This window comes from Galleria mellonella, unplaced genomic scaffold (assembly GCF_026898425.1).
Source record: "Galleria mellonella isolate WM207_F2 unplaced genomic scaffold, CSIRO_AGI_GalMel_v1 utg300, whole genome shotgun sequence".
Taxonomy (NCBI): Eukaryota; Metazoa; Arthropoda; class Insecta; order Lepidoptera; family Pyralidae; genus Galleria; species Galleria mellonella.
Window position 1 is genome coordinate 4,195,174 of NW_026442068.1, and position 24,871 is coordinate 4,220,044.

General features: G+C 32.1%; 2 protein-coding genes across 5 annotated transcripts in view; one reads left to right on the plus strand and one right to left on the minus strand.

The window, feature by feature from the left end:
• LOC113523410 (zinc transporter 1) overlaps positions 1-9,926 on the plus strand; it is a 32,728-nt gene extending 22,802 nt beyond the window's left edge. Inside the window, exons 4-8 of the mRNA XM_026909371.3 lie at positions 1,280-1,390; positions 2,523-2,645; positions 6,313-6,488; positions 7,341-7,440; positions 8,169-9,926. Of these exons, the coding sequence (XP_026765172.1) occupies positions 1,280-1,390; positions 2,523-2,645; positions 6,313-6,488; positions 7,341-7,440; positions 8,169-8,296 (638 nt within the window). The 3' untranslated portion in view covers positions 8,297-9,926. The remainder of the gene's footprint in view (positions 1-1,279; positions 1,391-2,522; positions 2,646-6,312; positions 6,489-7,340; positions 7,441-8,168) is intronic.
• Positions 9,927-10,674: 748 nt separating this feature from the next.
• Positions 10,675-24,761, minus strand: LOC113523493 (spondin-1-like). 4 transcript variants are annotated; one of them, XM_052895634.1, is made up of 16 exons: positions 24,285-24,761; positions 22,403-22,573; positions 21,881-22,113; positions 20,242-20,436; positions 19,328-19,534; positions 18,184-18,450; positions 17,437-17,602; positions 16,992-17,199; positions 15,513-15,725; positions 15,180-15,228; positions 14,248-14,430; positions 13,955-14,105; positions 13,202-13,390; positions 12,267-12,362; positions 11,914-12,011; positions 10,675-11,150 (listed from the first exon to the last, which is right to left on the minus strand). In XM_052895634.1, the coding sequence occupies exons 2-16, from the start codon at positions 22,566-22,568 to the stop codon at positions 11,016-11,018; spliced, it is 2,556 nt and encodes an 851-aa protein (XP_052751594.1). In that variant the 5' UTR covers positions 22,569-22,573; positions 24,285-24,761; the 3' UTR covers positions 10,675-11,015. The 4 variants fall into 4 exon arrangements, with proteins under 4 accessions (XP_052751594.1, XP_052751593.1, XP_052751592.1 ...); XM_052895633.1 differs by having other exon boundaries at positions 11,914-12,008; positions 16,992-17,205; XM_052895632.1 differs by having other exon boundaries at positions 16,992-17,205; positions 24,285-24,760.
• Positions 24,762-24,871: the final 110 nt, after the last annotated feature.

Genomic DNA, 24,871 nt, shown 5'->3' on the forward strand with positions numbered 1-24,871 from the left:
GCGAAACAAAACATACCACTGCTCTGATTAATTAAGATTTTAGAACATTATGACAATGAATTCCTCTCTCATTTAAATAATGACAAAGCGACATCAAAGGAGGTTCTAATTTTACTTATTTGTATGTATTATGTCCTATATAAATGTTACGCTTATAGTACATTACTGCAGCGGCCAGTAACTGAGGCATTGATGGACGAACGTGCAAATGTGGGCCGAGACGTAGCCGAGCCACACATACGTGAGTCCATCAATGCCTAGTTGTGGCCAAGACCTGTATAGTACTTTTCTCAAACAATGCGCGGAAATCAAAAACACAATTTTACTTTTTAAGTTCAATGACGAACAACGAACAATAATAATTTTTCACGCGCCATAATGTTCCTTTGTTTTTTTTTTCAATAAATAGCTTTCTATTTGCAAGCCAATTCGAAATTTAAATAAAACATTTTATTAGTTATCTCCTTGGTAGCCATGTTTCAAAGTAAAAGTACTTTTTCTCAAACATGCTTGGAAATGTGAGCATTATTTTGACAATCTTCTTCGAGATAAATCAAAATTGCCGTACTGGTCATCTACATGCGGGCAGCGGCCGGCAAAAGTTGTATGAAAATCCATATCTGTCGTGTTTTGCGGCCAGATAAATTACTATGTAAACTCATATCCGTCCTGTAATTTAAAAATGGAACGACCTTTTTTCTTTGCCCTCTAAAGTCGTGTCGATTTTCCGACAAGAAAGGGAGCGAAAGGGGTGTTCTTCTCTAGAAATCTGTCCGATTCTAGAATAAGGGCATACGGGTATGGGACCCCGGCCTCCCAAGCCGCTGCAGTGTCCCGATCCTTTCCGCAATTGCAGTGTCCCCCCTTTCCTTTCCCACATAAGTCCCTTATTCCTCTCATTTACCAATTTCCTTTAAGCATTACCAACGTTCCCTTCCTTTTTTTTTTCAATCCTTTGTTGTTTGTTGGTGGTTTCCGCCACCTACGGTATCGAGATACCGTAGGTGGCGGAAACCACCAACAAATGCATTCCCAAAGAGGGTTGACGTCAGGCAGGCGGTCGATCATAAAACCAAGCCAAATCTTTTTGTAATATAGATAAAAAACATATTACGCCGACTTCATATAATAATTGGGATAAGGGTAGGAAGAAAAAGAAATGGGGGCGAAAGGAGCTACATGATGCTATTTTTTTTACTCAGCGTTAAGATTTTTATTTATATACATTACTAAAAAAGTAATGTAAAACTTGCCTGAAACACTGTTTAATGTATTTTAGGTCGTGAACTCAGTTACAGCCGACGACTTAGCATGACCGAAGGCGGAGGCGTCGTACTGAAGACAGGAACAGGGGAACCTATACTCGCACATGTGCCCACAGATATTGCCAGTGAGTATCATATAATATCTATGTTGGTATTTTATGTTACATACTGTAACATATTACTTTATTTATACTTGCTCGATATATGGCCACACGGTCCTGAGTGAAGCATGAAGACAAAACAGTAAATCGCAGCCACTTTGTTGTATAATTTAATATGTCTTAATGTTCTTTACTGATTGTCTACGAAATTATATATTTACTAAATTTCATCCAATGTTTTTACATAACATAGAAGTTTTTTTTTTTTTTGCATTCTTCAATTAAGATAAAAAATGATAAGATTTATTTATATTCAATACTTTTAACCCAATTACAATTATTTAATAATGCCAGTAATGTATGATGTATATCAAATGAGTATGCATATTTATACGTAATATTCACGTGACTTTAATATTAAACGTATACTTATTGGTTAAGTAACATAAATCTATTAAAATTAATTAATTCTATGTGTACTATAAATTTCAACACACCATCTAAATAATACACGAAATAATGTTTGGGTATATGTATCACATATTTTAAATAAACTGAGTAAATTAAAAAAAAAATATTCAGTACTTCACATTTATCTAAACAAAGTATAAATATATATAGTGTCAATACCCACGATAGCGGCCTCAAAAGTAACTTCCAGTTATGCCCAAGTCTATAATAATAATTACAATACTGATTTCTCTCTGCCTACCCCGCAAGAGACTTGCAATTGTTCAATTACATAATTACATACATAGTATGTATACTAAAAAGTTATCACAAGTATAGTGATTGGATAAGAAAACTTGTCGTTACCTTACTCATTCTCAGGATACTGTAACTTATGTTAATAGTAATGTTATTATGGCAACAAAGAACAAGTGAATAAAGTTTAGTTTTCTCTAATAGTGCGCATATCATTTATTTATGCGAAGAGGCTAATATCTAAATGGCGATATCTATACTTTCAATTAATATTAATAAAATAAATAAATATATTCACGACTATAGTCTCTAATATGGTTGTCAAACGTGAACGTCGACTGCAATTGTGGTGAATATAACACTCAATTTCATTCGCCGACTACTTATTATACGTTTGTATAATTAACATCAATATATATGCACTTAATTAATTGATATGATTCTGTACCAGGTAGCCTATTTGTAATCGGAGCTGGCCTCACATTGGAATGGGAGCCAGAAGCCGCACGCATCGCTGACCCCGCGATTTCGGCACTCGCTGCCATCATTCTCGTCATCTTAAACTACCCTTTCAGTAAGTGACCATAATTAATAACACAAAATATTATTACTTGAATAAAAAATGTTAGCAAAGGAATCAAGTGACTTCATTCCTATAAACATAACCTGTAGATCAACCATCACATGGTCCTTTCTAGGTAGGAACTATCACAATTGTTTAAAAAATAATGAAAGGTGAAAATAATATTATATGCCAACAAAAACGCGCAGCCGGCGCTTCAATTCCATTTTCATCCATTAAAACAGTATTATTTCTTATCTATATGTATAAAAAATAGTATTTATATCTATATGTAAACATATTTTTAATTTAATTGAACATGAAGCTAGCAGTGAATTTAAAACAAAAACATTTTCAACTAGTGTAAAATCAAAGTTTTGTGACTGGGCCACGTTTGGTATTTATAAGTCTAGGGCTAATCTTTACGAACTTTACGAAAAACGAAGCTATATATCCGATCCCTTATTTCATGAACATGTAAAATCTTATTCGAAAATATTTAAAAAGGTTTGTCATACAGCTAAGTCTCTCTATTTAGGTAAAATAATAACTAAATCTAAAGATAAAATAAAAGCCACTTGGAAAGTAATAAATAGCGAAACTGGAAAAGTTAATTTTCAAAATAGCAAAATAGCTTTAAATATTAATAACAAATTGGTAAATTCCGACACAGAGGTCGCGCATACATTCGAATCTTATTTTACTAATATTCCATTAATTACGACACAGGCTCTAAAATCTTCCCCTGCTGTAATTTTTCCAAATGTGCAATTTTTCCCTGCTTCTGCTGCTGAAACTTTACTAACAGACAATGTTAGCAAGTCATCAGCTGTATTTAACTTTAGACATACATCAACAGTAGAAATAATGAAAATATTTAAACAACTTAATAATAAAAAAACAGAGGATCTATGGGGTATATCTGTTAAAATACTGGATAGTATAATGGAAATTATTGCGCCCTCTCTTGCTTTTATTTTCAATAAATGTATAGATGAAGGTAAATTTCCTAATATAATGAAAATTAGTAAAATCATACCGCTTTTTAAATCTGGAGATAGGAGTGACCCAATAAATTATAGACCTATATCCATACTCCCAGCACTCAGTAAAATTTTTGAAAAAATAATCCTTATGCAACTTGTCAGTTATTTCAATTTAAATAATTTAATCCACAATAGTCAATTCGGTTTTTCCAAAGGTCGTTCAACTACAGACGCAGGTGCAGAGTTGCTTAGACACGTATTTGCTGCATGGGAAACTAAAATGGATGTGATAGGTGTTTTTTGTGACCTTTCTAAGGCTTTTGATTGCGTTGATCATAATACATTGCTAAAAAAACTTGCTTTTTATGGCGTCAAAGACAATGCTTTAAATTTAATAAAATCTTATCTATCTGATAGAATACAGAAAGTGAAGATTAGCAACGCTACGTCTGACGGGTCACTTGTGCAAATGGGTGTACCTCAAGGATCTATTCTCGGTCCATTTTTATTCCTAGTTTACATTAATGATCTCCCATATGCCATGCAGGATAGATGCGGCATAGTATTGTTTGCAGACGATACTTCATTGATTTTTAAAGTTAATAGAATGACTAATAATTATGACGATGTAAATAACTGGTTTACAACTAACAATCTTATGTTAAACGCTAAAAAAACAAAATGTGTTAATTTATCTCTATCTAAAAGTTTTAATACTAATTGCAATATTAAATTAAATGACGAATCTCTCGAATTTATAGAATCTACTGTCTTTCTAGGAATCACACTAGATAATAAAACACAATGGGGTGCACAAATTCAAAGCCTTGCAGCGAAACTAAGTTCAGCAGCTTTTGCCGTGCGTAAAGTTAGACAGTACACTGATACTGATACTGCTAGATTAGTCTATTTTAGTTATTTTCATAGTTTACTCTCTTATGGAATATTACTATGGGGAAAAGCGGCAGATATTAAGAATATATTCATATTACAAAAACGTGCCGTTCGAGCGATCTACTGTATGAAGAGTCGTGACTCATTAAGAGAGAAATTCAAAGAGGCAAATATTCTCACCGTTGCTTCTCAATTTATATATTCAAATATTCTATATGTTCATAAAAATCTTGACTTATTTCCAAAAACAGCAATATTCATAATATTAATACTAGATTTAAAGACAAACTTGCTGTCCCCAAGTATCGTTTAGAAAAAGTTAATAGGTCTTTTATGGGAATAGGTATAAAAATTTACAATAAGATACCAAAGGATATGTTGGAATTACCCTTAAATAAATTCAAAACATCTGTTAAATCATATTTACTGAGCAAAGCCTATTACTCACTAAACGATTACTTGAATGACGAGTGTGCATGGCAATAGTTGTTCATGCACTGAATTTTCATTTAATGTTAGACATAAACACCTATATAAATATACATTGTAAATAAACTGGCTTTAAAAAAAAAAGTAATTCAATTGAGTTTCTTGCCAGTTCTTCTCAATTGGATCTATATACCGAACTGGACGGTAGGGTAAATATAAAATTATAATGTAAAAATTTGACGTTCATAAGCGGCTAAAATGTCCTACATGAATAAATGATTTTTGAATTTTGAATTTTGAATTTTATAAATACTCATTGTTATACAAGTGTATATGTAGGAAGGTACAGGTATAGTGTATACCTTATACCTGTACCTTCCTCACAAATACAATATTTTTTTAACCAAAAGTTGTGTAATATACCATCAGGTGAGCCGCATGCTCGTTTGCCCCTGTGTTGTAACAAACAATTATATAATAATTTTTTTTACTATTATTCTAAACTGTCGATATTATCAAGATACTCAGATTTTGAAAAGCTAATTATTATTATAAGTATGATATATTTTAAATAATTGCATCTAGGTATAAATTTCGATATTACATTTCTTCTATTAGAATCTATAGAAATAATACCTGGTAATTTGTTTTTTATCTTTATTTTACGAGTTACTAGGGGAAAACAAATAGCATTGATGATTGATAGTATAGTAATAGTGATAATCATTGCTGGACAGTTATAATATACCTCATAATTTTAGGTGTATTTAGATAATAAGTAATAATATAATAACTTTACGTACGAACTATATAAGTGTATAATATAGATTACTTAAGTACATATATCCATAATAATCTATAAATTGATAAGGTAAATTTATTTGAGAACATTGTCCTTTAAAGTGTTCTGCTTGACAACAAAATTTTTTTGCGAAATAAAAATAATAACTAAATAGTGTATCATGCATACAGTTACATAGCTGATAGAAGCGTCGGCCTGGGGAGGAAAAATTATATTATCGACTGTCGAACTCACTTTAAGTTATTCACTTTTTAATTCACTTTTAGATGAACCTCTCAGCTATTAAATAAAGCTACAACCTCAATTGTTCGACAGGGATTTAATTAAGGGATACCCTTGGATTTAATCAAGACTATTCCTTGTGGACCGTCAAGACCTCCTATGGGTCTATAATCAGAAGATAATATAGGAAACACAACGTAGAAATTATAAGGTCTTTAGACTGTGATGAAATCTTTAAATCATGATGATAACACTTAATTTATTTTTTAATAATCTGTACAAATATAATTCTTTTTAAACATATTTCCTATGGATAGATATAATATATATATTTTTACTTCGACAGTGCGCTCCGCGGGGCTAATACTCTTGCAGACAGTTCCCGAAGGTCTAGGCGCTTGTGAGCTACGTACAGCAGCTCTCCAACTGCCTGGGGTGGTGGCCATTCATGAGCTTCACGTGTGGCAACTGCACCGCGACAAGGTCGTAGCTACCGCTCACGTCGCATACAGCTCGCATAAAGTAAGAATTGATTACCTATTTCTGATATAGCAAGAAGCTGTAAGTTTTATGTGTATGTTTGTGATTTAGTTTGAAATAATTTGGTTTATAGTAAGAACCATGGGTGTAATAATGTTGTCCGTGGTAGATTTCTTCTACATAGGCGACAGTTATCACTTTCCATCATATGAATTCACAGTATCTTTGTCATTATAAGTCAAAATATATGTATGCATAATAAACACCTAAATATGTTCAGCTTAAAGCTATAATTTTATCCAAATTGATTTATTTCAACGTATATCAACGAAAACAATTAAACACCCAAAATTACTATCAAATCAAGTATGTACGCAAATCAAATAAAGATGCATATGTACTATACTCACTTGTCTTAAAAAAGGGCTAGGGACTATATTTTACTAAATAATAATCTTAAATATTATGTCAATGTACGTAAGTGACCCTAAGTCACTTACGTACATTAACTTAATGTACGTAAGTGACTTAAGGTCCGTCATTTCGACTATAGGTTTTTATGTGTGTATTACGCTAAATCTTCATTTATTCTGCAATAATTTTGACTATTATTTTTGCATTTTTGAATAAAAAAAAAAAGAAAATATTTGCGTCTATTATGTCGCAATGTAAAATCATTTAAACAATGCATATGTAACGATTGAACCGTTTATAAATCTAGCCTCGTATCTGTTTCTAATACTAAATGAGTGTTTCAAAATAACACGCATACTCGTACATCAACAACGTAGTGACGACGTTCAATTAAAAATATTAATCAATACAAAAACTGTCTAAACTGTTGCTAAAAAATTTGGTTATACGTATATAAAAAATATTTGTTGTCTTCCACAGGATTTCCAACAGAGTTCGCCATTAGTATGTAAGCTCTTCAAGAATCATGGCATCAATCTAGTCACTTTACAACCAGAATTCGCACTGGATGCCATTACAGGTAAAACGAGTTACTTCTTATTTTCTTTATATCTAACCTGAAGAAAAATAACAATTAAATAAATATACTTACAGTTGATCATAGTCGCAAATTAACTAACTACCTATTGGTTACTAGTTACAATTTTTTATCATGCTCTGCATCTCAGAGATGCTCAATTTTTATTAAGAATTAAGTGTTGCTCGTAGAGTTGCACTATGCCATGTTTCTCTTTTAAGTTAAAATGTTCTAAAATCCTTTCATAGACAATGCTTACGTTATAAATTAAACCTACATTCCAAATTGCAGCTTTTCAGACTTAGTAGTTTTGTCTGTATATTGATAGTCAGAACAAACGATTTTATAAGTAAAAATAAAGCTATAGATATAAATACGGCTTAATTCAATCTTAATGTTTATAAAACTTTTGGCCTGATCATACTGATTAGGTATTTATTATTAAATATATAAGCCTATCTCTGCTTACCTCCCGATTCATACTTATAAACGTACATCATGAATATTACTTTTTTTATAATTATGGATGATAATTGAATGGTAACGGCTGGTGGAACACTAGTGAGAGATGGTAGGTAAGAATTAATAGGAAGGTCAGTTATCCCATCGCGATGAATACACCTGGAATTCAGCACATATTGTCATTGAGTTGCGATGTAACGATTAGATAATCATAGATACTTCAAATTGATACGTTATTTATTATAATACTTTCAAAATAATTTCGACAGGTACAGAAGAAGATAAGAAAGCTTACTTGGAGTTCGCAAACCAGGCATGTGGGAGCCCTTGTGCCAAAGAGTGCACGGCGCGCCGTTGCTGCGAACCACCGCGTAAACTGTCCGTCACCCGCATATAAACTACCTATAGATATTCCACCTTTATGTGTTCTTCGCTTTGGATAATGTACCATAAAGTGCTCGAAATACTCGATGTTGACTCCATTATCTTGATATCCAAAATCGTCTCCCATTTATGGTTTTTTGTATATAAGCTTTTTGTTGTACGTATACATAAATTCATCACTATATGTATCTACAATGTATTTGTATAAAAAAAATAATTACAGTTCAGGGTAAGATAAAAAAAAAATATATAGGTAAAGCTTTCAACTTTCTTAATAAAAAAAATAAGTTCAAGAAAGCTAGCAAGAATGCTTAAGAGGTATTTTTAAAAATTGGTACAAATTTCTTTTTAGATTACGTAGTTATTATTAAAGATGATTACAGCATCTATTACTAGAGATAGATACAACCAAAGATACTAATGTTCGGGTACCGCAACAGTTTTCTAATCCAGCCTGATAACAACAAAGGCAGTAACAAGTGAAAGTGCAATGAATAAAGCATGGTTCGCGTTGCCTCATTATGTCACTTGACTGCACCTCACAATCACGTGGCAGTAAGAGTATGACATCGTAACGATGTGACATTGACGAGGATCCATTGTTGAAATTAAAGACATATTGTTGTAGACAAGCTGATATTTAAACGCTAGAGAAATCCATTGCATATTTTAAAAGAACTAGCATTTTTGTATGTTCCAATAGTATTGTGGGCGTACAGCATTGTCAAATAAGTGCATTTATTTTTCACCAATTATATGGTTTGTCTGTTTTAACTTACCTACCGTGAAGATCATTCGTAAATCATTGTTTTACGATAATTCGTGATTGTTGTTAAAATGTTTGTCAATGACCATTGATACAATTTTTGTAACACGAATATTTACATTTATGCATCCTTTCCAAGACAGCAATATATAGTGCTGATCAGTAACATACTCAAGTTTATTTACTAGGTAAAAAAAATATCGCTAGAGGAAAAATATTATAAAACATAAATATTTTGAATTCAACTAATATTTGTAATATTTTTTTCTATCATATGAGAATCAAACCATACGAGTATTTAGCAAACGGATGCTTTTATAGATATGTTTTTGATAGCATACTCATTATAAAAAATAAAGACGACAAACTTATCTAGTTCTAAGAATAGCTACTTACTTTGTTCAATCAACAATCTTAATTCCAGGTAATACGATATTTTGCTTTTTGTATTAGATAAAACTACATTGAGTACATTTCTCGATACATTTAAATAACAGCGAAATCGTGTTAGATCAAGGCTGAAGATTAGGTGAATGCACCTGCACTATATGCCCATCTCTTATGACTTTCTTATGACGATTGGATAAGTAATCCCGATATTATATTATTTGTTCACGGCATAATAACCCGGTAATATTAATATTTTATACTGTAGTTTAGATTTTATGTGGTATACAAAGCGACTGTGATGTTCCTAGACAGTATTAGGTGTTAGAGGACAGCTAGGTATGCGATTATTCATTTATTATAAGTTAATAACTAATGACAAATATGTAAGAAAGTATAAAATAAGTGTTATTGATACAAAGTTATGTTAATGTTAATAAATGTAATTAATAAATGTAACTTAAATAAAGTATTTAAATAATAATCTAAATACACATTTTTTCTTTAATACCTTTACATATATACAAGTATATTTTTATCTGTGCGCCATATTTCTATGTTCCACGTTGCGTTTTTGATTGATTTTTTATGTTATTGAAGCCTATAAATCAACAGAATAAAAACCAATGTTTATGCATGTTCTGCGATCTCTCACTAATGCCTCGTTGTCCCACAACACACTTTACATCTTTTTTACTTACTTTACATCTTAGCATAAATATTTGTATCTACCACTTACACTGGGTATTCTAATCTGGAGATACAGAACTCGATGGTACTCCTGTATCAATCTGCTCTGAATATCTCGAATGTATGTATTTAGTTCTAACGGTAGAAGAGGACTTAAAAGAAATTGATTGATTGTGTGAAACAATATGGCCAGACACGAATGCATAATAAAATGAATGAAATATAAACACATATATAAACGCTGACCTCATAAATGATATAGGTTAAAGGTGGGGGTTTACCATGAAATGAAATTCTGAATTTTTAGACTCAATTTCGTGTTTTCGTTCATATCGAAATCAACCCAATAAATGGAGTTTACTATCATAAAAGTCCAAAGGAAAGATATTCTAACATTTTTAATATCTTTGAACGGTATATATTATATAATTTTAAGATCAAATTTGCATTTAATTCAGCCCGAAATTTCGAAAACATTTCATGATAGGTCCTCTGATTTCTGAAAATCATATTAAAACAAACACGACAGCGAAAAAAAGTTTAAGTATTATTATGTTTTATTTGAGACACCAACTACATTATGTAAGTGTATATACTGTTAAATATTAATTTTATTAACGGCTTCACAAGCTAATCACTATTAACGTTAATTATTGTCTAATTGTTAAAAGAGACAAATATCTTGAGATCAAATTGCACATAATTATATCCATTTAATTTCATATACCTCTCATACTAAGCTCTCACATTAATTCGGCAACTGGAAGCGCCATGGTAATATAGAAGAAATTTGTTTTATTTTTAGAGAACCTACAAAATGAAGTAACACATTATGTTTCAGAAAGTTAGACCTATTATATATCTATTTCTTGATTGAACTGCTATAACATTAATCATCTTCATAATTCATGTGAGCAGATGTGGAGACGTCGGCGGTGAAGTTAGGTTTTTGACAGTGAGCGGGACGGCACGAGCGACTCTTCACTGTTTTACGACACGCTTTTCCATTTCCTGAAGCCTGGCGCTGGAAACCACACCAATTGACCATTGATATTTATACACCTTTTTTTTTATAATGACAATTATTTATCGAGGGCATTTAGGGATAATCTTATAAAAATGAAAACAGAGGTCACTCATTTCTAATTTTTTTTTAATTATATTTTTTTCGGTGTTTTTGTTAATTTACAAATTTTTCTGCTACTTCTGCATCTAAATACCTCTGTTTTACTGGAAAACGTACATAAAAAAATTAAAACTACTGAAAAGATACTTACGATGCTTAGACAGCATCTACGATTAGCATATTATTATTTTAACCCAGCACTGAGTAAAACGGATTAACTATTATGTATTACATAATTTCCATAATCTGTGGTATACGCAAAGTAAGTGATGCTTTTACTCGTTACAGATATAAGTCTTTCTATTGTATATTACTCTGCATTCTCGTTTAGCTAAAAATGCCTTCAACCTTTCTCTCTACATTATTTTACTGAAGAATACAGCGTTACATTGAAACGAAAAAGTGTCTTTTTTAAACAAACCCACAACATTATCGACTTTTTATTATATGACCATGAGTATACATATTGTACATATGGGCCTTTAATGATAATAATTTGATTAAAGGAATAGAGATATCTAATACATAAAGATATTTCTACTTAACAATTACTCGTAAACTGTTCTAAGTTCCTCTGTGCCACAACCTTAGCACCTATAAGTAGTGTTTAAATCTGGCCCAGCATGCGTTGCATGACTGCACTAATGTATACTGAACTCACCGAAACCAATCGATAGTTGAGTTTGACAGCGAAGTCACACTCCCCGATACAGTCGCTCCAGCCGAGCCACGGGCCCATCTCGCAATTCACGTCCTCTACTTCATGAATAATCGAAAATAAAACATCACATGGAAAATAATACAAAATATTACAAAATGAAGACAGTTAAAAAACTCATCTAAAATATAATCATGCATCAAAATAAATTTTAATGTAATTATATAATAATTCAGACAGGATATAGTTTTCTTTAAGAAGTTAAAAACAGATAATAAGTGTGTGCATATTTAGATACTTATTTGCCAGTAAACATATAGTACATCAATAGATAATAACATGCTATTATCACGAACCTTCTATGGTGGGTACATCGTTCTGTATCACTTCGTTATCGTCACTCGATGGTGTTTTATTCTTCTTTGTGGTCGACTCGATGTGAGAGCTCGCAGCTGTTGGTAAAAATTTTATATACATAGTTGTACGTATAATGAAATTTTGTTTACATTTAAGCATAAGAGAATCTAATGGACTTTCGCCATCTTATTTTATTTTTACATCTTCAGTATTCCGAGAACGTAGTTAATATTTTACTTAATCTTTATAATTATGTTAGTGTCTTTATAATATTCTATCCAACTATTTTTAAGGTTATATTATTATTTAATCTACATTATTTTTTGTATTATTTTTTTTTATTATCACTTTTACACTAAAAAGTGATAACAAAAAAAATAATACATTAAATTTTCCCTCACACTGCAAGTCGTAATAAAAAATATAGATATCATGTAATGATGTCATAATTAGTAGAACTAATTATAAGGGTCGATTCCTCTTAACAATCACATGAACCAGACTAACCAATTTGCTTATTGACATGCAAATTCATTAAAAGCAACTTAAAAATATAATATATACTGTACAATATATATAATATGTTTTAATTCCAGATAGTAATAATCAGAGACATTTTGTTAACTGTTAACAAGCATTAGGAAGGTGGATACGTAGAGGAAAGTACAGTCGATTGCCATTTAATATCACAGTGTCAACTTATATTGCACCAGTAGCCAAAAATTTAATTCGTTAAGGGTATTCACAAGCACTGGATCGATAATATCCTTTATATTAAAAAACAACATTTCTTTATTGGATAGTTGATTGCTTACAAACTGTCTTGTGATTACTGTTTGTGTGACTATTAGTATAGTATTATGTAATCTATGGTTAGTCCTAACGTAACCGATAACAGACTATTAAACAGTACAGTTGGTGTAGTGATACGTACTAGTACTGCTAGAGGATTTGGTAACATTCACGCAGACTTGCAAGCAGTGATCTCTGGTGCGGAAGTTGTTGGCATTGCCCCCACAGCCGCTGTACCCGAACGGTTCGCATATCAAACGCTCAATGTCGTAAAACCAGCGCTCGTCGTAGCCGCGACACGGGCCCACCGACAGCGGCAAATGGCATACTTCTTTATACAAAAAAAATACAATTGAAAGATAAATTAGACATTATTATCAGGAACTGAGGACGTTTTTACAGTTGACCAACAAATAAATTAAATAACAGATCATTACTACTGAGTACTTACACTCATTCAATGTTTATTCAATAAATACAATAATAAAAAAAGTCATTGACAAGAAATAATAACACTAATCGATTGGGAATTACTGGGAACTGCAACATCATTGCTAACTACTATCTAGCGGCGACCTTAGGGGGTGGCGTACAGGGCAATCACCCGGGGCCTCGCTCTTGTAGGGGCCTCGTGTAGAAACCCAAGCAAATTTTAAACAACCAGTGAGTGGGATTTTGTCTAATGGCAAGTTGCAAAAACTCCCCGATTTAAGCATTTTAATCATGAATGAACAAAATTACCAATACTAAAATATACAAGTAAAAAAAACCTGTAAAAAGAAATGTAAAATAAATGTCTTATTCTATTATTATATATAATATTGTTATTCAAGATAGGTCTAATTATTCTTTTAATATTTTATAAACTGTTGTACTAAATACTAAATAATCATACCGGAAGAAACAGCGGGCGGACTACAAGATATGTCGTCTCCATCACAGAGCGCTTCCTGCTGTGTCAACGTGTACTGACATCGTTCTAAATGTTCTTGGACAAGTTTCTCTACCTCGGGATCTTCGACAGTCACATTTTCAGCCGGAATATCCTTTTGAAAGAGAGATATATCGTAAGACATAGTCTCAATGCCTATCTCTTACAAGTCAGAGATGAGAACTCACGTTCTTAATGTCTATCCCATAAAGAGCTTCCTTTGAATATAATCACTTGATTCTATTGGATATACTTACGATATTCTGCAAGGCGGCGAAGGTGCGGTGCCAAGCAGCAAGTAATGTGCGCGTGAGGTGCGGTTGCAAACGCGGCGGCATCAGATACAAACGCGTGCGCAGCCGCCGCCCGCGGCCGCAGCGTGCCGAGCATGGCGACCACTCGCTCCATGGCGACACGCGGCATTCACCGCGCGACTCGTCCTTCGGCGAAAACCGGATTTGTTTACGTTATTTTCAATATTTATATTCCAAAATTAACTACTTGAATTAGTGAGAGATGATAAGTCAATTAAACAATGCTCCAGTACGAATCGAATCTAAACTAAACATCAATATTTTTACATCTATGTCCAACAGAGCTTCAGTTTACACAAGTAACAGTAGATACTCCACTGTCACTCTTTGAAAGTAACTAATTTTAATCTGTTCTTCAATATATAACTCGAATCACAGATTAAATAAAGATAAAAGACCAAGAAGCATCAGTCCAAATTACTGGACAGTCCAGGTAGTAAATGAGAAAAGACGGTGGATTCTTCACTGCTTCTTTTCGTCTATCCACATTGGACAGACAATGAAGCAGTGAAGTATCTGGTCTGAATTACGGTCCTCATGAAGAAAAAAATAAATATAGAGAACTTCAAATAATTACTAATAACTGATCATTTTTTTTCGCTTAGAATTAAAAATCAATTAAATTATCCTATAAAAATTATAATAGTATACTAACTTATATATATTTGTCACGGCGGAAATTTATGGTATATTAATATGTAATAAATTATTTATTATTATTATTTTAGAGATAAGGCCGCTCATTGTTTTCTCATTGTGATAATTTTTTGCAATTGTTTGTATCTGTAATACGTTTACTACTGTAATCTTTTAGAGGAAACAATAAAGAGTACCTATCTATTTATTAAAAGAAAGCTACAAAATGTTATTCTTACCCTGAAAAACCAATCGAGAATAGATGAATTGGCATACGCTCCAGTTGGTCTACAAAAGGTAAATGACATTATATTTATTATTATGAAAAAAAGTATAGGTACTACTACGAAAGAGTGATCGCAATAAAACTTTCTAAAATTGACACAATAAATGTGTTTTCATAATTACATCGCAAAACCAGTTTATTACACACGTAGTTGTGATTATAATCTATACCTGATGAATTAAGATCTAGATCTTTTTATACTGTACTATCAGAAAAGAAAAAAGCTACATTTCAGTTCTGTACACGTATCTATTAAAGACATAACTTATTAGGTAGTTGTACTTACTTATCGCAAGGTCCAGCTTCGCAAGGTATAGCCTGGCTCATAACTGTAGAGGCACGGAAGCCGACATGGCAGCGTTTGTGCGCGCGCGGCAACAAATAGTGACGGGTGCGGGCGCGCACGCCGCAGCCTTCGCACGGCGACCACGCCGACCACGCCGACACTGCACATGGACCCGTCGACTCCGCCGGGTCTGGCTCGTAATCCGACACAGCCCTGAAAAACACAACTATTCTTACCATGATTTTATTATTAAAAAAAAAATAACTAAAATTTATAAAGCGACATCAAAATAGCGGCTCTTCATGTCTCCTGAGGTTGACTTATCTAATAATTGTGGTGTCAGCTTTTAACTGAATATCTTTATCTTCTGATTTTCAACAAACTTCAAAAAAAGAAAATATTCTTAATTCAGTTGTATTTTTTTATGTTTGTTACCTCAGAACTATGTCATTTATAAACCGATTTGGAAAATTCTTTTATATCGAAAAAGATATATTTTCAAATTAGTTCCATGGAAATTGTATCAAAGTTAGTCATCTTGGTTTTTGAATCAAAATAATTGGCTTTTTTACATTTGAAGCTGTTTTTTGTAGAGTAAAATCTACTAAGAAATAAACTATTAAAATACGAATCAAATGTTACTGCTGTCATTCATTATACTATTATAAAGTAACTTGTCTGGCTAATGCCTAGCTTTGTTTAATCTATGGTCTTTGCGCGAAAATATGATTAAGTGGACTATATGTACGACAAGGTTTATAAAGTAATTCAATACGAAAATGCAATAACGACGAACTGTTACAAAAGTCACTATCTAGATTCAAACAATAGTCAAATGAGTTATCCTTTTATTTGCGAAAATTCCTCTGACTATAACATACCTACTCAGTTTACTTATTATGTTAAAGTTACCTGAAATTACGTCGTAAATGTCATAAGTATTAAGTGTTATAATCTTGATAATTCCTATAGTTATTTGAATCTTGAAGTGTCCTTTTAACGACAAACCAGCTAACTAGTTGCGTAATATATATCGACAATAACAGAGGTATTAAATTCTCTTTATGGTTCAAGATTATGGAGCTAAATTCGTTGCCTTTTAATTATTTAAAAACGACAACGATACATTTTTATACTTCTATTTGAAAGAGCAGACACCGATAACCCTTTTTTCTTTCTACCTCCAATTATTGATTTATTGCCACATACGAAAATAAAATGTTCTTATTGACTTTTAAGAGTATTGCCATGCAATTATTACGTTTAAAGTAAACAGTCTTAATTCGGAATTACCTAAATTTAATAATATCTAATAGTATTAACCATATCTAGTTATATCAGTGCCCCTATTCCTGTCTATATTTTGCGCTATAAACACCTTTAATCTTCAGTATGTCATAAAGGTTATATTTTATAATATACTAAACTGGTCTGACTTCTGAGATTACCTACTAATAAAAATATTTATTAAAAAATTGCCTGCAATGCATCCTAGGTCCGTTACAGCGTTTGTAGTCGGTGAGTTGCACGCGGCATGCGTCTGCATAAGCACGTGCGGGCCATACGTAATGGCGCTGACGCGAGGCACGGCCCACGCCGCACGTGACGCTACATGCGCCCCACGCGCCCCACGCATGCGTGCTGCATGCGCCACCACCCGCAGGCGACTCCTGTCCGTGCTCACTGCCTAATTCTGTCATTATTATTGACATTATACGAGTACAATATGAAGTTTTTTTAAAATATAACATGTTGAAATCCATTATATCAATAAACCTCAACCATTTTTCCCGTGAAATAAAATTGGAATATAAATTATTTTTCAACCTTTCATATAAACCACGCAATTACCTACATGAAATGTTTAAAAATTATTTTCAACTGTGTTTCTTTAGGGAAAGTTGTTCAATATTTTCAAACTAACCGGCAGCGTCACAGCTTTTCTCATAAAGCCGGAGTCGAGTAAGACGTAACCTGGCAAAGGGCCGCATTTCATTAGTACTGCTGAAAAATGGTGAGCGCACATCACGTGGCCAGTCTGGCCTGAGTGCTCGTACCGGTGCAGCGGGAACTGTAGGCTGGCGACGTGACTGAATAAGAAAATTAAATCACATAAAATTGAGTATACAGTAAGCAATTTGAAGCCTAACTTAAACAGGCAATAAATATTCTCTCAAATATCAGTCGAATTCTCATATAAAAAAGCTTTTAACATTTAATAAGACGTACTTGAAATGAGTTTAATATGGGAAATATTTCTAAGATTTTATTTTTATATAATTAATAAAAAATGAATTAATATAATTTATTATTTCTTATTTAATAAGAGGAATATCAAAAAGAAGAAACTATATTAGTCATTTCATGTTTCTAATTGATTTAAAATAAGCAATTGGTAAGCAAGAATGACTATTATACTTTACTACAACGGGAACATTCGAGAAATGTTTCTAAGTACCTCATTAGGGATTATAGTCGTCAACATATTTATCTATACAACTATATCTCTTTCATATTTAAGTACCTACATGCTTAATGGAAAATTAATAAATAATTAGTGCCTTTTATTGTTGCATCCTCTTTCTATTTATTGAATTGTTCAATAAAAATGCAATTAAACATTTTAATGCAATCAGAATACAATTCTATGACATTATGAATAATTACGTACCATATAAGTAAGTCCGCTATCAGTGCCCGCATCATAAGGATATAGGGGAAGAGTAGCAGAAGTGCTCCAGGTACAATTAGAATTGCAGAGTTCTAATGCTGATACACCAACTATCCAGTCGGGTGATGGAGCTAATTTTGATGCCAGGGAAATTAAATGGTGTTTAGCGTCCACACGAAATACTGCGAAGGTATTAGGGCTGCCACCACTGGCCACTTGTTGCCAGGATATACCTCGAGCTTTGATTATCGTTCTTATGTGATCGCTCTGCAAAAATATCGTTTGGTCAATAACTTTGAGACAAATGAAATTAATATAAAGTTTACCATATTTTAATCGTGATCCAATATAAACTATAATACCCTGTATGCAGTTTTTTCAATAGAGAATTTGATACGTATTAATAAAATTTTCAGATCTGATCAAAAATATCTGATATATTATTTATCCTTATTAATATTATTAATGTGAAAGTGAGTTAATTTTTTTTTTTTTTTTTGTTTATTTATTACCTATTAGTGCTTTTTTAACCAATCACTTTGAAATTTGATATACTGTATATTATCTTTAACAAAATAGTCGTAAAATAATTACATTAAAATACATTATACCTATAGATACATAAAATGTCCATACCAAAATATTATATATTCTTATTTTAACAGATTATTTAACATAAATACATATATTTAATATTTATTATTAATAATTTTTCTTCCTTTTTCCCTTCTTTTTTTTTCTACTTCATGACGATAGTTAAGGGGTCAGACTTTACTGGGTGATGTAATCTTGCTACGCTAATAGCACTGTCATCGGCATCAAACAGGTCTTTTACAATGTAACAATTAGTACTTAGTAGTAATATCGTTTGAAGTGTATGACTTCGAGTTAAGTCGTTGCTCTATTTCCATTTCCCCATTTCCCTTATACATATACTCGTATTCTATAAATGGCAGTACTTTGATATACACTTGCAATAGCATTTGTCGTTCGTCCACGTCCCTAAAATATTTTATACGATTTCCAATACCTACATACAATATATTGATTACGATCAACAATCCGCACATCGACGTATAACATATTTTATATTATAAGTTCCATATTCCAGTATAATCTTCATTCTATATTTAATATTTCTCACCTCTGCTTTCAATTCTTTCTCTAATGCAGTGGTGACTCCATCATCAGCTAATCTCCGCAGTCCGCTGCTAGCCACTCTACCTTCCTGCCACACTCTGTACTGCCCAGTATGTGAGGCACCGATCATATCTCCGAAATGGGCGTGAGCACTCTCAGGTGGAAAGTCTCGTGGATGTGTGTTACGAGACCACAGACCTTCAAATACTACCTGTGGTACACGTCAATTATCTATGTATATTTAGTTATAGTATAAAATATTTTATAAAACCAGTTATACTATAAATTTTTATATGAAGTGATTCTTAAGAGACAATGCGTACGTAAAAATAAGTACAGAAGTTATATAATGATGTGACATACTTATGTGTTTAATAGTATTGTAGAAGAATATTTTATAACATTTGATCTAAACAGCAGATAGGCAAAACTTTAAAATAAGTAATATAAATACTCCTATGAGTAATTATACTGCTTATTTATATATATATATATATATATATATATATATATATATATATATATATATATATATATATATATATATATATATATATATATATATATATATATATATATATATATATATATATATATATATATATAAATTAATTATATACATATATATATAAGTATATTAAGACTATTTTTAATATACTTAAATACCCGGCAATCTCAGACAAAGTACCTATACATGACTTCGTCGGTGTTGTAACATATGAGCTTAGATTATAAAGTCTTAGGTACTACGTTTATGTATACAAGTATGTGAAGTCAACTAGTCAAGTAACATAGTCATTATTGAATCAAGTTACTGTATGTTATCAATATCTATAAGTTGTAATAACGTTTTATTGAACTTACATTAAACTTTGTTAATACTGATTTGTGATAAAAATTACAGTAAACGTATCTTACTTCATATTTAGCCTCGTCACAAGCACAACAAGGCTCTACGATAGGTGGCTGTCGCGAAAAGCTCGCGGGCGCCGTGGGTGCGGGACATATCTTGCGAGCCAGTACTGCCCAAGATCCCGAACCAACAGCTGGAGTCGCATGGGCACACAACAGTATGCAAGAGTTTGTTGCATTTGACGGTGAACTCCATATTACCTAAAATCAAAAATATCTAACATACGTAAATATATTTGGAACAACTGTGAAAATTCATATTGTTAAAAACTAGAATCAATTTCTTTATAATCGTCGAAGGGATTTAACTAGACATGAAAATACCTATAAAGTATACATATAATCCTTTAATTTTAGTTGTCCAGATACAACATCACGTCCTGATAAATACTTAAGTGACTAAACAAAAGGCTAATTATTATTATCAATTACCGACATCTCACAAATAAATACAAATGTATATAATTACGCATAAATATATATATATATATTTTTTAATGGATGATAATGGAATGGTAACCTCGCCTGCGCTATCGGTATATGCTGGCGGGGCACCAGTGAGGGATGATAGGTGAGGATGAAGCAGGTCAATTATCCCACCGTGACGAATCTAACAATAAATCGCTCATGATGGTTTCTAGGGGAATCACGAGGAGGTCGACCTGACAGGCTATACAGCTAGCAATGGGGCTATTAGTCCCCATTCCTATCAATTTCTTCTCCCCGCCCATGTTGATAGGTAACATGTCAATTTTGTCAACATTGATGTTGTTTTGCGAAATTGTAAATTATTCTTCAATTAAATTAATATTAGTGACTTTCTTAATACGAAATAAATACTGTTGCCAAGTATCAGATTTACTGGTTGATCTACACTTATCTTTCGCAAGTAGCTACCGAATCAACACCGCACCGAAACAACCGCGTGGAGGTCGACCTGATGGGGTACCCATCATATCCTTTACTAACAACCCCCCCCCCCCCCCCGCATAAATATATTGAGATGTAAGTACAAAAAATTGTCGTAAAAAAACCGTAAAATACATAAATAACAAAGAATATATGGATACCTATTGCCAATAGTAAATACATGTTATAGTGGCCACCTAGCCATAGGATTACTATGAGAGTATAATAAAATATACATACGAGTATCTAGTGAAGCCACTTAGATTAAAAAGAAATATCTTTAAAATATTGGACGACCTTGGTGGTGTAGATGTGTAACATATTGATTTACTGAGTTTTTAGAGGAAGGGAATGTTACTAATATGATCTAATGGCCTCATTGCTAACAATATATTTTATCGAGTTGACCTACACGCAATCCTTCTGGAAACCAACTTGATTCAGTCCCGGAGAATTCGTTACAGTAGGCCAACTGAACTGATTTCGTTCTCATCTATCATCACTCACTGATGCTCTGCCAATAAATACCGATAGCACGGGCTGTTTTACCGTCTCATTTTCACCCATTAAACAAGACGACTTATATAGCAAAACACTACATTTAAAGTATCTCTATCAGTTGTATTTGTCTAGAACTTACGCATAATACAAGCTCTTATATTTTGGGACTACTTAGACAGCGCTTTGTGACCTATTCATATCTTTTTATATTAATATTTGTCATACTATAACAAACCTGTATCTCAGTCTTAGGATGTGCAGTAGCATTATTGACTGCTGGCCTACACACTTCATGTTGCTTAGTCTGGGCATCATACGATTGGAAACCACCCAACGGTAAATTCAGAGACTTGTTAGGGTTATCTTCATCACTCGTCTCGGTTTTTACAAACTCGTCAATCTCCACCCATATAGTGAATCCTATAAATGGTGTTGGACCTTGTCCGCTATCTAAGCCTTGCAATGAAACTAAAATTAAAAGCAATTTAAGTTATTAAGTACCGATAAAAAAATAACTTTTTAATAGACATTTTGATTCTAAATAGGTTTAAATTTCCTCAGATGAATTAATTATTTATTAAAATTTGAGAGAAGCTTATATATATGTATTTACTATATATAAGCTTTTTGAAAATTCCTGCAATTACGCAGATAATGTAAATTATAGATTCATCCTAATAGTACGGACAGATTAATGAACCACCTTCTTTTTATCTGAGATTAAACTTATGAGCATATTTTACTTTAAAATTTTCACCTGTGTATAGCTCTCCAGGTAAAAACAAATCTGGTTCGCCAGAAATTCCAATTCGATAATGTGAATCAGCGGGCTGCGCGTGCGCTGGCGCTCGCTCACACTGCTGAACAGGATTACTGGTGACAGTTACAACGTTCACTATCCCCACTGCGATGAGGAGTAACATAGTACCTGATAGACAATATTACTATTTTAAATTACCTCTTAGTGAAAACTAATAAAAAATCATAAATTAGGTGAAAATAAAATTAAGAGCATTCCATAATTACAAAATCACTACATAGTATATAATAATGTCGCGTCCTGTCTGTTTGTCCCTATGCATGCTTAGATCTTTAAAACTACGCAACGAATTTTGATGCGTTTTTTTTTTAATAGAGTGATTCAAGTGGAAGGTTTATATGTATAATAAATGCATAATATAATAGACAAACACTGATAATTTTAGAGGTTTCTAATGTGATGTAATGTAATTTGCACCCTTGTAAAGCCGGGACGGATCGATTGAAGATATATAAAAAAAGATTCGTAGCTTCGAATCACCAACAGGTATTCAATCTTAGATCGCTTAATCAAACCACGAAATTCTAAACCGATTCTATGATATAAAACATGGTTAATAGATTTCTTAATCATAACTACTATATCACAATGAAAAAATGGAATGTATGTAGGTATAATTTCGTCTCATCATGAACACTTCCGTGTAAATACAAGCAAACAGCATTTCGTACAGCTCTTCGGGAAATTTTTTTTGCAACATAAAATAGCAAACAAGCTGACGGCCCGCCTGATGGAAAATGATAACCGTCACCTATAGACATGAACAGCATCATGGTATCCTTTATGCATTGCTATTCTTTAAGACTAAAAGTTATGCCTATGAACTTTAATAAAAGTTGGTTAAATTGTCAAATTTCTGTTCCTCAAAAAAAGTCAATTTCAATTGTAGCCAGATTTTGATTTCTAATGTACTGAGCCGATTTTGATCATTTTTTATGGGTTTAATCTGTAAGCATATTCTTTCAGATAAAAAAATATTTTTTAAATCGATTTAGAACTGACAGAGTTATGAGGTAATAAACATAAAAAAACAATTCAACCGAATTGAGAACCACCTTCTTTTTGAAATTGGTTGAAAACTAATTAATATTTAAAAGTAATTAAGTTAAAATAATTAGTAATTAAGTTAAAAAAGTAACAAAATAATCAAAACTGGGTAAAATGCATGTATGGCATTAAATAAAATACAAATAAAAAAAAACTACTTCATGTACCTATATTTAAAAAATGAAATACAAAATATTATTAAGCCATCTAATTGCAATATGAAATACAAAATACAGTATTTAAACTATTTTTATTTAAAATATAAATTACTAAATACAGTCCGGTACTACCTAATATAAATAGAATTGAACTAATCCAGCCCAGCCTAAAATTCAGTAAAAAAAAAATTTGCCCACTTCTTGATAGAAATTATAGAGCTTACAAATACATCGTATAACACATAATTAACATTTGTCACCGTATAAAGTCATATAGATTTGTAATAAATACGTTTTTAATATAGTTAAAACATATTTTGAACGTAATACCTATAAACATATACATGTATGTATTACATAGACCTAGGTACATAATCAAGAAAAATCCTTTTCACACGAATAATGCTCCTAGCATATAGTGGACTATATTTTACTTTAGCTCGATATTCCAATCAGATTATAAAACTAAAATATTTATCAAGGTATATTATTCTCTACATTATTCTGTTAAATTAATTGAATGCTCTAGCACAGATTTAATAATACCACAAGCTCGATAGCGTAGACAATTTATGAACTGATTGGCAATTTATAAACAAAGGAAAGTCACTGACCTATATTCAGGTCACCGGCAAATGTTATTTGTAAACCAGATATATCAATTTATATCCACGAGATTTATATCTTCTCTGTTAAATTAATAGATCAACATTAAATTTCATAAAAAAAAATCATGAATTTCCATAAGCCGGTGACAAGTATGTGGCAGGCGCCCGCCCTACGCGTTCGAAAGCTACGCGGGCCTCTATAGAACTAAGCGAGACAGGAGTTTTTGATTTTCCACGTCCCTGTAAAATATTGTTAACGCGCTCAATACTTTAATTTACCTATGGAGACAAAATTTTGACGATTCGAATTTAATTAATTTTCATTAATAATTTACTTCTCACTTATAGACATATACAAATTAGGTAACAATAATGCAAATAAAAAGAAAATTACAGATGATGTTAAAATCATACTCGTATATAGGTAACGGGATAACAGGAATTTAAAGTTCTTTTATGTTCGTCGTTTCCCAGATTTGTTTCGACTTCATCCGGAAGTCTTCTGCAAGGTAAAAATAACGATGTTAGATCAAATAATTGCAATATTTTTTAATTAAATATTTCAACTAAAACACCAATGAAGTCACATATAA

Excerpts from the sequence above, each read along its gene's own strand:
- LOC113523493 (XM_052895632.1), bottom strand. The coding sequence starts at position 22,568 with ATGTTACTCCTCATCGCAGTGGGGATAGTGAACGTTGTAACTGTCACC. Across the intron at positions 17,603-18,183 it reads ATAGCGGACTTACTTATATG|TCACGTCGCCAGCCTACAGT; the intron begins GTACGTAATTAT and ends TTTCTTATTCAG. Across the intron at positions 14,106-14,247 it reads TCGCCGCCTTGCAGAATATC|GATATTCCGGCTGAAAATGT; the intron begins GTAAGTATATCC and ends CTCTTTCAAAAG.